At 38.9% G+C, this 18,028-nt stretch overlaps 1 protein-coding gene across 3 annotated transcripts in view; it reads left to right on the top strand.

The window, feature by feature from the left end:
* Positions 1–18,028, top strand: part of LOC122640166 (protein unc-13 homolog) — a 73,249-nt gene that overhangs the window by 48,098 nt on the left and 7,123 nt on the right. For all 3 annotated transcript variants that reach the window (XR_006329633.1, XM_043833324.1, XM_043833329.1), the window contains 3 exons: positions 4,120–4,237; positions 4,353–4,525; positions 17,582–17,666. Coding sequence is in view for 2 of the 3 variants with exons in the window: in XM_043833324.1 (XP_043689259.1) it covers positions 4,120–4,237; positions 4,353–4,525; positions 17,582–17,666 (376 nt within the window). In the remaining variant the exon portion in view is untranslated. The remainder of the gene's footprint in view (positions 1–4,119; positions 4,238–4,352; positions 4,526–17,581; positions 17,667–18,028) is intronic.

The raw sequence follows: 18,028 nt of genomic DNA, 5'->3' as shown, positions 1-18,028 counted from the left end.
TGATTAAGTATGAGATCATTCATCAATCCTCCTGTGCGGATACACCTCAACAAAATGGTGTAGCCGAAAGGAAGAACAGACATTTGATGGAAGTCACTTGCTCTCTTTTATTTGAGATGAAAGTGGCTAAAATCTTTTGGGCTGATGCTGTTTTGACTGCGTGTTACCTTTTTAACCACATGCCTTCTTCAGTTTTAAATGGTGGTATTCCGTATTCTTTGTTGTTCCCTTCACAACCCTTGTTTGTATTACCACCATGGGTGTTTGGGAGTATGTGTTTTGTTCGGGATCATCGTCTTGGTCGCTCTAAGTTGGATCCTAGAGCTCTTAAATGTCTTTTTGTGGGGTATTCTAAAACTCAAAAGGGTTACCGTTGTTATTCATTTGCTTTAAGGAAATATTTTGTTACCTCTGACGTATCTTTCTTTGAATCCACTCCATTTATTGAGTCCTCGCTGCCCGTGTCAGAGTTGGACGATGATTTGCCTCTTTATGTTGTCGACACTTCATCTTCTGTGCATGATCCTTTGCCCGTTGTGCGACCTCCAACAAAACCACTTACTGTGTTTCACCGTTGCTCATCCGATGAGCCGACCCATCGCATTACACCCTTTGAGCAATACAACACCCGGTTAGCAACCTCTACCACGTCTCCTTCGCCTCCAGATCCTGCTCCAGGTAATTTCTCGTCTTCTACTGTTCCTGCTATTCCTGATCTAAATGTTCCTATTGCTGCTTGTAAGGGAGTTTGGAGTTGTACCAAACATCCTATAGATCGCTTTGTGTCCTATGCTGGTTTGTCCTCTACTTTTGTTGCTTGTTTGTCTACTACTGATCGTTATCCTATTCCTAAGTCTGTGGCAGAAGCCTTGGCTAACCCTGGGTGGAGGGATGCAATGACTGAGGAATTATCTGCACTACTGGAAAATCAGACATGGGACCTTGTTTCTTTACCCTTTGGTAAGTCTGCCATTGGTTGTCGATGGATATTTGTAGTGAAAGTTAATCCGGATGGGTTTGTGGCTCGGTTGAAGTCCCGTCTTGTTGCTAAGGGCTATGCTTAGGTCTATGGTGTAAACTATCTAGATACTTTCTCTTCGGTTGCAAAACTTACTTCTGTTCGCATTTTAATTTCTTTGGCTGCTACACATCATTGGCCTTTGGAGCAACCTCCTGGGTTTATTGCTCAGGGGGAGTCTGATAAGGTGTGTAAGTTGAAGAAATCATTGTATGGTCTGAAACAGTCGCCGCGGGCGTGGTTTGGCTGTTTTACAGATGTTGTGTTGGAATTTTGGTTTGACTCAGTCTGAGAGTGATCACTCAGGGTTTTTTAGGCATTCTGATGCAGGGAGGATATTTTTGGTAGTCTATGTAGATGACATTGTTATCACGGGAGATGATTCTTCAGGTATTGAGTGCTTGAAGACACATTTGGGACAGCAATTTCAGACTAAGAACCTAGGACGACTGAAGTATTTCTTGGGTATTGAGGTAGCTCAATCAAGGAAAGGGATTTCGCTCTTACAGCGAAAGTATGCTCTTGACTTGCTCTCAGAGACAGGGTTACTGGGATCTGGACCTTTGGATACTCCTATGGATCCTAATTTGAAACTTATGACAGAGGATAGTGGTGTCCTGGATGATCCAGAGAAGTATCGAAGGTTTGTAGGGAAACGTAACTATTTGACTGTGACTAGACCTAACATCTCTTTTCCTGTCAGTGTACTGAGTCAGTTTGTTCACCCCTCGGACAGCTCATTGGGATGCAGTTATAAGGGTATTATGATATATTAAGAAGGATCTAGGGCGTGGTCTTTTATATTCTAATCATGGCCATAGAAGAATTGATGGCTTCACTGATGCTGATTGGGCAGGATCTCCAGTTGATCGAAAGTCTACTTCAGGCTATTGTGTATTTGTTGGAGGAAACCTTGTTTCATGGAAGAGCAAGAAACAGACTGTGGTAGCTCGGTCTAGTGCAGAGTCAGAGTACCAGGCTATGGCACATGGCACTTGTGAGTTAATGTGGATTAAACAATTGATGACTGAACTTGGGTTTGTATGATGATTCTCCTATGTTATTGTGGTGTGACAGCCGGGCTGCTATTCATATCTCTGAGAATCCTTTGTTTCATTAGAGAACGAAACACATTGAGATTGATTGTCACTTTGTTCGTGAGAAGCTGCAACAAGGAATTATTTCTCCTTGTCATGTTCGTACTGGGGAGCAACTTGCTGATTTGTTTACAAAGTCTTTAGGGAGTGTCAGAGTGAATTATATTTGTAACAAGCTAGGCATGATTAACATCTATGCTCCAGCTTGAGGGGGAGTGTTAGAAGTCAATTTATGTAAGGGGGAGGGAATCGTGAATTAGAGTCAGCGCTAATTCACGATTCCCAAATAGGGGTGTTTTGGTCCTTTCTTTGGTCTCTGTGTTAAAACCTATGAGTATTAATTGATTTGGGGGCAGTTTGGTCTTATGGCTGCATCTCCCAACTTGTGCAGCAATTCTTCTCTTCTTCCTTCTTTCTATTTCTTTTCATAATTATTTCAAGGGGATGGTAGGGAATCCTTCTGTTGTCATGTCTGGAGTAAATTTCTCTCTCACTCCATGCAAGTAATTCCTGTAACAAACCAGAGAGATATTTTTCAGGTCCAACATCCCATTGGGGGAAAAGATTGACTGTCTATGACTGCCCTACTGCTTTATTTATAATAAGTGAATGATGGGTACAAGTACAAGAATGCCCCTATGGACAGATTTACCCTTATACCCATATTACAACACTATTATGTTATCGTAGTAGGGTTCCTACTAAGAATACAATGCTGATTACAAACAAATAACTAAATAAGAAAACTAGAGACATACAAACTAAATAAACCTAAAGCACTAGAGACATATCACGATAGGGACAACTTCCCCTATCATGATCACTAACAAGGAACTATGCCGTCAACAGTACATAACTTAACAAAGAGGAAGGAGAAATGACAGGATTAGGGTCGACTCACAAGTTGGGGATGCTGTGGTATGGATGAAATACCAAATATTCCCCTCATCCTTATTTTCATTTGGCTGAATGTTGGGTGGTGGAAGAAACAATGTATAAACAAACCAAGTGCAGCTGAAACGAGGATGTTGAGATGGATGAGCAGTAAAACTGGAAAATAAAGAATGAACAAATTAGAACTAATATAGGAGTAGCTCCGAAGAGAGTTTTTTGAGGTGGCATGGGCATGTGCAATGAAGACCTTAAGGAGGAGTGATATGATTAAGATCGGAGGCGCTAACAGAGCCAAGGGCCTAAAACTACTCTAGGAGAAGTAGTGAGGAAAGACATGCGTAGTTTATGATGGTAACAAGTATGGCTTGAATATAGTTTATTGGCGAAAGAGGACCCATGTTGCCAACCCATTTGGCTGGGATAACTGGATAAGGCTGAGTTGAGTTCTGAGTTTTCTCAATTTTGGGCCAAACGTATGAAATTATGTGTAGTAGCTAATGCCAATTGGATAGGCAGGTGTCAAGGTATGAGAATATCATGTCCAGTATCAAAAACTTTGTGACAGAATTTTTCCATATGAAAATTCTTAGATAAAATATACGACAACAGCAATGCCTATAACAACTACAATTACAACTAAATGAATGAGGAAAATAAGATGAAAATGCTAAAGCAGTATCTAGGAATTAGGCTTCATATCTATTGGATCCCATTCTCTAAGAGTGTATTCAACATGGGTCCGATGTAAGTCATATAGCCAGTGACATTAATTTTTTTAAGGTGAAAATTGTTACTGACACAATAAAGAAATGTCTTCTAACATATATATAAGGGGATCATTTGAATTAAAATTGGGCTTTCACAATAAAATGTAGATTATAGGAATCAATGGGAGACCCCCCCCCCTTATGTTTTTCCCCTCTTTGTCTGTGTGTAGTGATTGTTTAATATATCTCTTCATGAAATGACGCTTGGAGTGTGTATTTTCATTTTTTTTTAACTTTCTCCAGGTGAATACATGTTGAATTACATCTTTCACCTATTATATCCTAGATATTAAGCCAATTGTTTTTCTCTTGAGTCTTAGATCCTAGTTTTTGTGGCTTGCAGACTGTGGATCAGTTCTTCAGCTTGAAGATACCAGTGGATGTCATACATTTGCAATCTCTACTTTGTGTGATTTTTCAGAGCTTGGAAACCTATTTGTTGAAAGTGATCAATCAATCAGGTAAAGTATAAGCTTCCCAACTAGGTGTACAAGCTTGTGCCCACTATTTGTCTCAATATATTTTACAAATAATTTTCTACTCTGAGCTATTGATTTTGCTGCCTATAAAGTGTAGTTGAGAAGAATCACTTGTTTCCTGCTGCCCCTGCTTTGACACGTCATAAGGAGACTCTGATTCCGATTATCAAGAAGAAGTCAGTTGATTGTGCGTTTCTGACTGAGGAAGTGCTCAATAAGTTGAATAAATTGTCAATATCCAAACTGTGTGTTATGTTAAACACCCTTCAGGTGAGTGTTTATTTGTTGATATTTCCATATCAGAGTGTCTTTTAAGTTTTTGGTTGAGTGAATGTCTACCAAGTGATGGTTGAGTAGACCTTCACGGTTCTTTGTCATTGGCTTCTTTGCTGATATTTCTACTGTATTCATTATGTCAGTTTTTATAACTAGATATTTGCACAACCTCCCCGTACCGAATGATGGTTGAGTAGACCTTCACGGTTCTTTGCGATTGGCTTCGTTGCTGATATTTCTACAGTGTTTATTATGTTAGTTTTTATAACTAGTTTTGTGCACAACCTTTGCCCCGGTTATCATTGGCTTCTTGGCTGATATTTTTACTGTATTCATTATGTTACTTTTTGTAACTAGATTTCTGCCAACCCTTCTCTGTGGATTGGTTGGTGGATAGAAAGTTCATATGCATAAAAGTGGGAAGAAGGCATCAAAGAGAGCAAGGTTTTCCGTGAAAGAAGGGAATGCTTTACAGTGTCTCTATATTGCTCAATAACAAGAGAGCAATTTCTCATGATCCCTGTGCAATTAGTATCAATGAACTCTTTATAATAAATCAGAAAAATCTTTGCAACTAGATGTTGCCTTTAAAATTTATTTTATAACTAGTTTTGTGCTCAACCTTTCTTCCTCCGGTTGTCATTGGCTTCTTTGCTGATATTTTTTTCTGTATTCATTATGTTACTTTTTGTAAGTAGATTTCTGCCCAACCTTCTCCGTGGATTGGTTGGTGGATAAAAAGTTCATATGTATAAAAGTGGGAAGAAGGCATCAAAGAGAGCGAAGGTTTTCCGTGAAAGAAGGAAATTCTTTACAGTGTCTCTATATTGCTCAATAACAAGAGAGCAATTTCTCACGAACCCTGTGCAATTAATATCAATGAACTTTCATAGGAAATCAGAAAAATCTTTGCAACTAGATATTGTCTTTAAGATTTATTCTATTCATCCTACTTCTAAAGGCCTCAACAGAAGGCATGAGAATGTTTCCATGTCCTTATCTTTTCCTCTTTTTTTTTTAGGGGCGGGGGGGGGGGGTTTGCTTTAGTCCTGTCAAACCCCTTGCCAATACATGAAAGTCTCCTGCAAATATTTGGACGCCACAAAACCCCTTCCCAAAGACAGAAAGGAACTCTTTTTCTTTTTTATATTTTCTGTTTGGCAACCATAGAAGAAAGATTTATTATTAAATACAAAAATTTCGTAAATCTTCCTGAAGTAAAAACAAAAGCTGAAAATAAAAGGAGAACCTCAGTGTCCACTGAAGCATGTACATCTCATATCAACACATAATACAATAAACCAGATTCAGAAACAGTGTCTTGGGGCTTCAGTCCTCAATGGATATCGGTCTTCAACCAACAACAAAAGAAGCATATCTATCCCTTCAACCTCTTTAGGTAAGCCCAATCAGTTAAAAAAAAGACCCGCATCTAGAACAGTTATAGGAGCTTAGCGCCTTTTATTATTTTAAGAGAAATTTCTGCTTCATTCCCACCAGAATCCCTCAAAAGCAGAGCAAGGAACTATTTCTTTGTAATCTGGTCCACAGTCCCAAAGGAATCAAAAGGCCAGAAAGTTGCATCCTGCATGTTCCATAATCAGAAAGTACCTCCGAACCACTGTTGCAGCTATGCAATAAAGAAAAAGGGGTCTGCTGTATTTATGATCTGTTCATCTGCCCAATCACAAAACAGCGTTGTGTTTGCAGTAAGAGTAAAACCTCTATTTTTTAGCTCATCAGTTGTTAGTTCTATATCTGATACCAGTCAACTTAATGAAGATAAAATAACAGGTTTGAAGATAAAATAACAGGTTTAGAGCAGAACGACTTGTAAATCTCCCCCCCCCCCCAAAAAAAAAATGTAAAATAAAATAACAATAACAATAAATAAAGGAGAAAATGATGTCCAAATGAGCTGAAACTCTAGTATAAGAAACTAGACTTGGCAACCTTTCGATGTACTTATCATTGTGGACAGCTCTATGTCAATCAACTATTTAAAAAGTAAGCAATAATATGCAGTGTTCAAGAGTTAATTAGAAATTAACTGCCCAGTTCATAGAAAATCAGTTTTAATCAAGGATTTAAGTATCACAATGGTTTTTGTTGGAATATGGGTATTTGGGTATTACGTGTGACATGGGTCGATCCATGATATAAGATCGACCCATGGGGTGTTATTTCTATTTTAGTTATTTTCCCATTCCTAGTTCTATTCTAGCTCTATTTAACTAGTTAGAATTAGAGTTATATTTGGGCTGTGATACTGTTCACGTGAACAGTATTTCCCTTTGTAATCTCTTTTATTATTATTATTATAAATAGAGAGCTTGATTGATCTCATTGATCAATCAAGCCATTCACTTATTTCTACATGGTATCAAAGCCTAAACTCGATATCTGAGAAATTAATTCTGCTCTCCTCCATCGTCTCCCTCCACAATTGATCTCTCCTAGATCAACTAACCCATTACCCTAAAACCCTAAATCAACCGAGACCCTCCTTCTCTCTTCCCTTCTCTCGTTTTCATTATTTCTTGGGGGCAGTACTTTGAGGTGATCTAAATATGATCTAGTACTTGCCCTAGAGTTTACCTCCTTTACTTTATCCTATTTTATGATCTCCATGCACAGTGAGATCCATGTTTGAAGATTGAAGAACTGCAGATTTTATTTTAGAAGACCTGCAGATTTTTTTCTCGAAGATTGAAGACCTGTAGATTTATTTCTCTTGAAGACCTGCAGATTTATTTCTCTCGAAGACCTGCAGTATTTTTTCTCCATGTTTGAAGACTGAAGCACTGCAGAATTTTATTTAGAAGACCTGCAGATGTTTTAAGACCTGAAAATTTTTTTCTTGAGACCTGCAGAATTTTTTCGAGACTTGCAAATCCATATTGTGCGAAGATCTGCAGACTCCTTTCCTCTTTTTTTTGAAGACCTGCAGCTGTTTAAAAACACCTGCAACAATTTTTTATTGAAGACCTGCAGCAGCTTTTTTGTTGAAGATCTGCAGATTTTTTTGCAGGAGTGCAGTATTTTTTTTGAAGACCTGCAGATTTTTTTTCTGTATACAGATTTGCAGCTTCTCTTTGTTTGACAACACTGTAGTTGTTTATTTATACAACCTGCAGAGTTTATTTTGAAGAACTGCTGCCTATTTACCTATTGCAGAATATTCTGCAATTTCCTGCACTTCTCGGTTACTGAAGTTCTATCAGTATGCCTGATTCAGCTGCATCCATTGCTACCACCAACACTGGCCAATCTTCTACACAAGGGACTAATGTAGTCCTAGAATAGGAATTAATCCCACTAGGAACCAAGTAGAACCAAGCTTAGGGTAAGCCTGCTGTTTAGGGCTGATTAGGGGCTGTTTTAGGGCAGAATTAGGGTTTAGGATGGGAATTTGGGAATGGGGTTTATAGGGTTTTAATCTGCAGGTTTAGAGGGTCATTATGATATAAAAATATCTGGATTTGGTTAGGTTTCAAAATTCTGCAGATTTAGGGTTAGGGTTTCGGGTTTTGTAATGAGGAAAAACAACTAAAATTATGGTTTAAAGTAGGATTTAGGGGCAGGGGTTAAGGTCAACTGTTAGAGGGCTAGGGGAAGATTCGGTTGCAATATGGAAGGTTTCGATGGCTGAACGTGTCCCAGCAGAAAATTAGGGTTTTTAGGGTCAATGGAGAAGAGGGATCTTAGGGTTTGGATGGACAGAATGGGCAGCAGCTAGGGTCGAGTGGAGATGGTGATGAGGGAAGTTATGGTCCAAATCTGATCAGATTCCAATGGAGGAGCAGATCTGAATCGAGTTTAGAGTCTTCTAGGGTTTATGAAAATAGGCCGAAGAGAAAAGGAATTGATTGGGGAAGGGAAGAAAGGATAAACAGAAAATAATAAATTCAAACTCACTCTCGAATCCTCTAACAGCAGTTTGAATGGTTGAAGGATGAAGCCACCTTCAAGAAAGAAGATCCTCCCACCGTCACGGCGTAAGAGTCAACCGGATTCCACAGTCCCTTTCCACCTTGATAGAACCACAAGGATGCACACTCAACGAAAGCGGGGCAACAGCTATGGCAGCAAACAAAAAGCTTTTCATTAATCAAATTCGTGTTCCAGGCTTTGCCCCTTACAACCATATATAAAAGACTCAAAAATAGACTTCTACTACGAAAGGAAAGGCCTAACCCAATCCTAACCTATTAGATAACTTAAACTGATTAGGAAACTAAAATAGACTCAAAATAGAGTCCTAATGACTTAAAAACAACTTAAACTACTTAAAATAAAGAAGATTCCCTACTAGCCAATAAGATATAAGAACCTCTTAGCCAATAGGATCACTTCACTTAAATTAGACCAATTGAACCAATTGGATGCAACCAATTTAAACCGGTTCCATTAAAAACATAAAAATAGACTAAATATTGGGCTAATCCCGTATGCAACCTATGTACCCCTCTTTTAGGCTCATAAAAGTGGCCTATTACATAGAAAACCCATGGGATCAAAGGCCCAACATACATATAACCCAACCTTAGACTTATTTCCAAAGAAATAAGCCCATTTCGGTGACGAATCTGCATCAGGGACCCATCATGATTATCCCTCTTTTCCAGTCAGCCCGATAAAGCTCGATGGCACTAATTATTTACTTTGGTCTACACAAATGTTTCTTTCCATTGATTCAAGGGGCTATAAGGGATATATATATATGGTACCACTGTCAAACCAAGTGAAGCTGGCACATTACAAGACAAATGGAGTTCCAGCAACTCTCTTGTTATGGCTTTTCTTCTCAGTGCAATGACTCCATCCATTGCCCGTGGCTATACACTACTTGATTCAGCGGCAAAAATTTGGAAAGCTGCTAAAGGTACCTATTCCTAGGTAGGGAATGATGCACAAGTTTATGATATTCAACGAAAAATCCATGCAACCAAACAGGGTGAACTTACTTTATCTGAATACTACTATGAACTCCATAGCCTGTGGCAAGAGCTTGACTATTATTATAACTTTCAGCTTGATTGTCCTTCTGATATTACCAAATTTCAGCTTAGGGAGGATAAATTCAGAGTATACACTTTCTTGACTGGCCTTAATGTGGAATATGATCAGCTTCGGTCTCAAGTTCTGAGTCGTTCACCTTTTCCCACTTTGGTGCAAGCCTACTCTATGATACAATTGGAAGATACTCGTCATTCCACCATGTTACCAACTACACAGTCAGAGAGATCTGCTTTAATTTCTTCTAGAGGTAGCTCTTCTAGTACTAGTACACGTTCCTCGTCTGAGAAGGAACCTCTTAAATGTACTCATTGTGGAAAGGAGCGACATACTGTGGATTTTTGCTGGAAGTTACATGGTCGGCCATCTGACTCTTCTGATGGTCATAGTGGTGGTCGTGGTGGAGGCCGTGGCCGGGGTCGTGGTGGTCGTGGTGGCACACAGGCCCATCTTTCTGAAGCTACTGAAACAGCCCCTACTACCACACTTTCTGCAGAGGAACTTGCTGCCTTTCGTAGTATGATGATTACCTTCGCCTCTTCATTTGCACCTGCCTCTACCTCGACTGTGGTTCCCTCTTCTGAATCGAACCTTGTTTTCTCCAAACCAGGTATTTCTTTTGCTGGTCATTGTGCTTCGGCATTATCTCATCCTTGGATAATTGATTCCGGAGCCACTGACCACATAACTGGTCAATCCAATTTATTTTTTCGTTATTCTCCCTGTTCAGGCAAAGATAAAATTAAAATAGCCGATGGTTCTCTTTCCTCTATCTCAGGGAAGGGAGCCATCCATTGTCCTCCTTCTTTATCTTTGTCCTCTGTTTTACATGTTCCTAAGTTAACTTCTAATTTGCTTTCTATCAGTAGTTTGACATCTGATCTCAATTGCAAAGCTATTTTTTATCCTTCACATTGTGTCTTTCAGGACTTGGGGACATGGAGAACGATTGGAACTGGTAAAATGCGTGGTGGTCTCTACTTGCTTGATGATGATCTTATCTCTAATGTTGTTACTTTGTCTGGCCAGGCTCTTACTGCTACTTCTGCTGAACATCATTTATCTGAATTGCATCGATGGCATCGTCGACTGGGCCATCCATCTTTAGGAACCTTAGCTAAGATTTTTCCTGTTTTATTTCAGCATTGTAACCCTCACTCTTTATTATGTGAGGCTTGTGTTTTTGCAAAACAAACTCGTTCTGTTTATTTTAGTTCAAATAAAAGATGTTCTAAGCCTTTTTCTATGATTCATTCTGATGTCTGGGGTCCCTCACGTACCTCTTCTATTTCTGGCTTTAAGTGGTTTGCCACCTTTATTGATTGCCACACACGCACCACTTGGGTTTACTTAATGCGACACAAGAGTGAAGTTTTTTCCTGTTTTAAAGTCTTTTATAGCATGGTTAAAACTCAGTTTCAAGCTACCATTCAAACTCTCAGGAGTGACAATGGTCGTGAATATTTAGATGGAGCCTTTCAATTATTTCTTGCTGCTCAGGGTATTATTCATCAAACCAGTTGCGTTGACACTCTACCCCAAAATGGAGTGGCTGAACGCAAAAATAGACATCTTCTTGATGTAGCTCGCTCTATTATGTTTGAAATGCATGTTCCTTCTCATTTCTGGGGAGAGGCTGTTTTAGCAGCTGCTTATTTTATCAATAGGATGCCCTCTCGAGTACTTGACTATAAATCTCCTCTTGATCTTTTGAAGGGGTCTTCTTCTTATATTATTCCTCCCAAAATTTTTGGGTGTGTTTGTTTTGTTCGAGACCACGGCAAACTTGATCCCCGCGGTCTCCGCTGTATTTTCATTGGTTATTCTCCCACCCAAAAGGGGTATAAATGTTATCACCCTACATCTCGTCATGTTTTTGTTTCCATGGATGTCGTTTTTCATGAGGCTGTGGCTTTCTTTCCATCTTCGGCACCTCTTCAGGGGGAGTCCATTCCTACTCTAGAAGAAGTGCCGATTCCCATTCCTCCTCTACATGAACCTATTGATGACTATCATGTACCTTTAGATAATGATGTTCAAGGGGAGCGCAGGTACAGCCAGGTGAAAGATTTCACACAAGATATAATCGAAAGAAAAAAGGGCAACAACAGCCCACCACTACAAATTACCAAACCAAGAGTTGTCCTCTGACCCAGGATCGAATGACACCTCCTCTGGTAATATTTCTAATCCTTTAGATGCTGCTACTTCTCCTATTACTTCTGATCCATCACTTGATCTACCCATTGCTCTTAGAAAGGGAAAAAGGTCCTGTACGCAACATCCAATATCACAGGTTGTTTCGTATGAATTTTTATCCCCATCATTTCATTCTTTTGTTTCCTCTTTATCCTCTGTTTCCATACCACAAACTTGGCAGGAGGCATTTGCAGATACTAGGTGGAAGGAGGCCATGATCGAAGAAATGCTAGCTCTAAAGAAGAGTGGTACTTGGGATCTTGTCACACTTCCACCACAAAAGAAGATTGTTGGCTGCAAGTGGGTCTTTGTAATTAAACAAAAAGCTGATGGAACTGTTGATCGTTTTAAAGCAAGGCTGGTTGCTCGCGGATTTACTCAGACATATGGGATAGATTATTTGGAGACTTTTGCACCTGTTGCCAAAATGAACACTATCAGGGTAATTCTCTCTTGTGCTGTGAACTTAGGATGGAGCCTACAACAGCTTGATGTTAAAAATGCCTTCCTCCATGGTGAATTAGAGGAAGAGGTATATATGGATGTCCCTCCTGGGTTCTCATCTGCTACAACTCATGGCAAGGTTTGTAAACTTAAGCGTGCGTTGTATGGTCTGAAACAATCACCACGTGCATGGTTTGGTCATTTTCAGGCAGCGATGTTGACATTTGGTTATAAACAAAGCAATGGAGATCACACTTTATTTATCAAGGCATCGGGCAGCATTATTACTCTCCTCCTAGTATATGTCGATGATATAATTGTAACTGGAAATAACCCTGCTGAAATTTCCAAGTTGAAGAATTATTTGGCCAAGGAATTTGAGATTAAGGATCTAGACATACTTCGCTATTTTCTAGAGATTGAAGTGGCCCATTCTTCTCAAGGGCTGTTCTTATCTCAACGCAAGTATACTCTAGATCTTCTTTCTGAAACTGGAATGTTAGGCTATTCTCCTGTGGATATTCCCATTGAGGCAAATGCTCGTTTCCCAGACACTGATGGTGAACCAGTGGACAAAGGGAGATATCAGAGGCTAGTTGGGCGACTAATTTATTTATCTCACACTAGGCTTGATATTGACTATGCTGTGAGTCTTATCAGTCAATTTATGCATGATCCCCGGTCTAATCATTTGGAAGCAGTATTCAGGATTTTGAGATACTTGAAGTCGGCTCCTGGTAAAGGAGTATTATTCTCTCGTCATGATCATCTACAGATTGAGGCCTACACTGACTCAAATTGGGCTGGTTCCCATGATCGAAAATCCACCACATGTTACTGTACATTTGTGGATGGAAATTGTGTTAAATGGTGCAGCAAGAAGCAAACAGTGGTGGCCCGTTCTAGTGCAGAGGTTGAATTTAGAGCTATGGCTCTTGGTATTTGTGAACTATTGTGGTTCAAGACTTTGTTACAAGAATTGAGTATTCCTATTACTCTGCCTATGCGACTCTACTGCGACAGTAAATCAGCAATAAGCATTGCCCATAATCCAGTGCATCATGATAGGACGAAACATATTGAAATTGATCGTCATTTTATCAAGGAGAATCTGGATAATGGGACGGTTTGTGTTCCTTATGTGCAATCTGGGGAACAGTTGGCTGATCTGTTCACCAAAGGCTTAAGTGGAAAAGTTTTTCAACCTCTAGTGTGCAAGTTGGGCATGACTGATATCTACGCACCAACTTGAGGGGGAGTGTTGGAATATGGGTATTTGGGTATTACATGTGACATGGGTCGATCCATGATATAAGATCGACCCATGGGGTGTTATTTCTATTTTAGTTATTTTCCCTTTCCTAGTTCTATTCTAGCTCTATTTAACTAGTTAGAATTAGAGTTATATTTGGGCTGTGACACTGTTCAAGTGAACAGTATCATGAACAGTGTTTCCCTTTGTAATCTCTTTTATTATTATTATTATTATAAATAGAGAGCTTGACTGATCTCATTGATCAATCAAGCCATTCACTTATTTCTACAGTTTTTAAGAGTCGTATCGTATCGTATCATATTGGAGAGGTGCAAGAGACGCTAAAGATACGTATGGAAATGATCAAGAAATGCATGGATGTGCTTATGATGCATATAAAATACAGTTTTGAAGTATAAGACACCTTATTATGCAATATGTAAATATACATCAGCTTGCTACAAGGATGTGAATCGATTTTTACCTAATCTAGTTGTGAAAAGGGAGAACCCAATAACCAGTCAACTAGAGCTCGAAGGAGAGAGAGAGAGAGAGAGTGTATGTTCGGTGATAGAATCAGTGTGTATGTTCTATCGCTGACCTCCGTACTTTATTTATAATCAGAAACTGTACTCTAGATAGGAATTACTAAAAATCTCTCACGATAGGGGAACTCCCCCTATCATGACTACTATCTAACTTAATTATCGCCAACTAGGAGAATGTCCAATAGGGGTCCATGACACCTAATAGGAATTACAACTTAACACTAGTGATGCCAAAAAAAAGGGTGAGAAAAAAGAGATCTTCAACTTTACCATTTTTTTTGTTCAAATCTGTTTCGATCTGTGATTTGAGCATTGTAAATCCCCAAACTTGTTGAAATGGTGAAGATTTGAATTGGTTTTTATGTTAGATGATTTCCTCAAACTCATATTGAAGAGAGAAACAAGTTTCCAAGGTCTTCGGTTACTCTCAGTTTTGTATCTCATTCATGGTTTTACAGGTTTAAGGAGGAGTATCAAGTGTATCTTACTTGTATCAGACTGTATTGGTACTGTATCGTCCCTGTATCGACCTGTATCGGTCGATACAATTTTTTTTTGAAAAATAAGTATCGTATCGTAATTTTATGATTTTTATCAATACCCACCAATACCGATACGTATTTGCCGATACGATTTGATACTTTCAATAACAACAACAACAACAACTCAACCTTATCCCAACTAAATGGTGTTGGCTTCATGGATCTTGAGGAGGACAAAATACTAAAAGTGATAGTAAAAATAAAAGAGCACAACAACAACAACAACTCAACTATATCCCACCTAGATGGGGTCAGCTACCCGGATCCTTGCCCTCCAATCAGCTCTATTCGAGATCATGTTTGAGACAAGGGCTAAACTATGCATGTCTTTCCTCACTACTTCTCCTAAGGTCATTTTAGGCCTGCCCCTAGCTCTTTTTTATCCTTCAACCCGAATCAAATCACTCCTCCGAACTGGTGCATCCCAAGGCCTCCGTTGAACATGGCCTTGCCACCTCAAATGACTCTCCCAGCTTATCCTGCATCGGGGCAACTCTCAAATCAGCTCTAATGTGGTCATTCCTAACTTTATCCTTCCTACCAGATTCGATACTTACCAATACTTAAAACCCTGATTGTAATCCAACTAGGCTGAAACTTTAGGGTTCAATAGCAGATTCAGAACCCTTCCAAAATTTTTTTTTCTTGGCAGAGGCCCTATGGGCTAATAAAAATTTGTTTAAATTATCCATTGCCTACCATATTCACCATACAGGAACCAGCCATAGAGATTCCATCTAAAAAACCTTGTAAATTAATAATTGATGTTTTCTTGTAGATTATTAAACAGTACTTAGCGGAACAACCCTCAAATATCAAAACAAAATAGTATTTAGAAGATGGAAGTTCTTTATCATGGACCACAGGTTCCATGCAGACCAGAAGTGTTTACTGAGTAATTATCAACAAATTATTTGATCCAATTACATTTAGCAGTGGCCCCCAGTATCTTGAGTAGCAATAATGGTCAGGTTGTTGTGCTAAATGAGTTTGCACCAGGTGCTCGACAAAATGCATCAGATTAAAAAATATCTAACCTATAGGGTTGTATAATTTGAATGATTAAACTTGCCAGATTAAGGAACAATAAGCAGCAACTAGATTGCATCAAACCACAATAAAAACATAAGCAAGCTTTAGATATCAGCATCTTGTAGTCAACAGTAATACTGAAGCAAATAGCAGGACACCAGACTGACTTAAAACTCAGGCAAGGAGGATGACTGCTGCTAATATCGAAGCATTTCTGCAGGTCTTGAATTTCAGCTTTCAGAATTCCAAGACTGAAAAACTAGTCTGGGCTTTTATTCTCTTTACAACCCTCAAAAAAAGGTAAAGGGGATTGAGATGGATATGTACTTTGGTATTTACTAAAACTAACACAAGTGGACATATTTTAATGATTAAAAATCTCCAATGTCCTGTAAAAATTTCATTTACTCAATGTAGAAGTTTATAAGATTTGTTAATATTTCACAATCTCTTTGTCGACCAATAGTGGGGTTTAGAAAGGCATTTAGAACACTGGATTCAAACTTGCAAATAATCATTCTTGAAACAAATTAGCATCTTCCTCCAATACTTTTAGGCTCAGCCAAAGGTGGCAAACAATCTCTTCATCTCAAACCTAAGGCAAGGTTTCATTGGTAGTTCCCAACAGTACCAGTCAATGAAAGTGCAGCCATGCTTTACTGAACTACACAATCCCACAACAATTCTTCTCTTAAATATGAATTTCTTTCTGTTTTCTGCTTTGTGCAGGTTACAGATACGTTGGGGTGTTTCACAATTTCTTTTCATAACACTTGAACATGCGAAAATCTTTGTGGTCCCAACTGGGTTAAAGGCCTTAAGTCCTTCTTCCCATGAGCAGCATCACAGCCAACTACAATGTTTCAAAACCAAGCCAACTGAATTTCTTCAATCATCACAGCTATTTCCACTTCAATCTGCTTCCACAAAGCATCATCCTTCTTACTATCCACGTCTACTACTTCTCTTAAAGATCTTTTTCTTCAATTAAATCTTTTAGAGCCAAGCAAGGTTTTAGGTCTCGGTTCCGCCACTGGTTTCGCCAGGCCACGAAACCGAGATCTCGCCGATCTTGGCAAGATCATGTATTTTTTTCCTGAAGTCAATGGTAGGTTTCAGTGGTCATATGGCCAAGATAGGGGCTGAAACTTGACATTCCCCCTATTTTAGGCCTTCTAAACACAGTGGAACCCTTAGTTTTTACAAATTCAAATCCAAAATGTTACTTTGACTACGGACCCTAAGTTGGTAGTCTACAAGTTTAGATCATGTTTCTATGAAGAATATAGTTTTTGAGATGAATGGTTACCTTAGATTCTTGAGATGCAGCTTGGAGGAGATTAGCAGCTTCAATCTTTAATGAATCAAGCTTTGATGAGGTGTGTGATTTGCCAAAAGAAATGAAAAAAATGACCCAAAGATGGAGTTCCCCCTTCACAGAGGCGAGACATGCGAGAGCGAGTCGAGATCTTGTCGAGTTATGGTGTATTATGAGCTTTCTGGTTCTACCGAGTCAAACCGAAACAAGAAATAGCTCGAGATCTCGGCGAGATACTGAGATCTCGAGCGAGATAATGACATATTTGTGTATCGCATGGCGTTTCGTCTCGAGATCCTACGTGATCGAGTTAAAAGCAAGATCTCGCCGAGATCTTGAACTATGGAGCCAAGACCGCCAAATTTCTTCGGCCACACACCCACTTCTACCTGACAATTTGAAGCACTTCGATTTAATTGTAAAGAACACTATTTGTTTGACAATATTTTGTTGCTGGAAGTGTCCTAGGGTGTTGCTACATCTATTATGGTATTTTGGGGGTGATTCCGTGATTGTAGCCATCTTTTTGTTATTTGGTCATCCTTTCCTTTTTTTTTAAATCTATTTAAATCAAATTTGTGGTCTCTCATTATGGATATTTCTTCTTTTAATCTAGATGTTGCTTTGTGAAACACAATGTAGATATTATATCCCTTATCTCTCAGATTATTTCATGGCTTCTTTGTTTTACAGTACATTCAAAGCCAAATTGGCATGTTAGAAGATGGTATCAGACAATCTTGGGCGCTTGTTAGACCTTGTTCTGATAATAGATGGAGTAAGTTTCAACATATTATTGATTATTGAGAAAGCACGTAGAAAATTAGAAGGTATGTTAATGGGAATGGAAAAAATATTTTTATTATATCAAAAACCACATAAGAAATAATATTTATGGTGATATAACCACTTCAACGTAGCTGAACTCTTTTTTTGAAAATATGTGACAATTTTCCATTTAATCGTTTCCTTTAGAAAGGGGCATTTTATTACCAGTTATTAACAAAACCTTATCACCTTTCGTTGGAAAAATGTTATTTCAACTTTCTACATGTAAACATGTCCCCTTGTAGGAAACTGGTTACCTGATCAAATGGTGTATTCCCTAGGCATACTTTCATAAGATTTCTTCCACCATGG

Source organism: Telopea speciosissima, chromosome 1 (assembly GCF_018873765.1).
Source record: "Telopea speciosissima isolate NSW1024214 ecotype Mountain lineage chromosome 1, Tspe_v1, whole genome shotgun sequence".
Taxonomy (NCBI): domain Eukaryota; kingdom Viridiplantae; phylum Streptophyta; class Magnoliopsida; order Proteales; family Proteaceae; genus Telopea; species Telopea speciosissima.
Note: the sequence above shows the minus strand (reverse complement) of the source record. Positions and strands in the feature narration are given on the sequence as shown.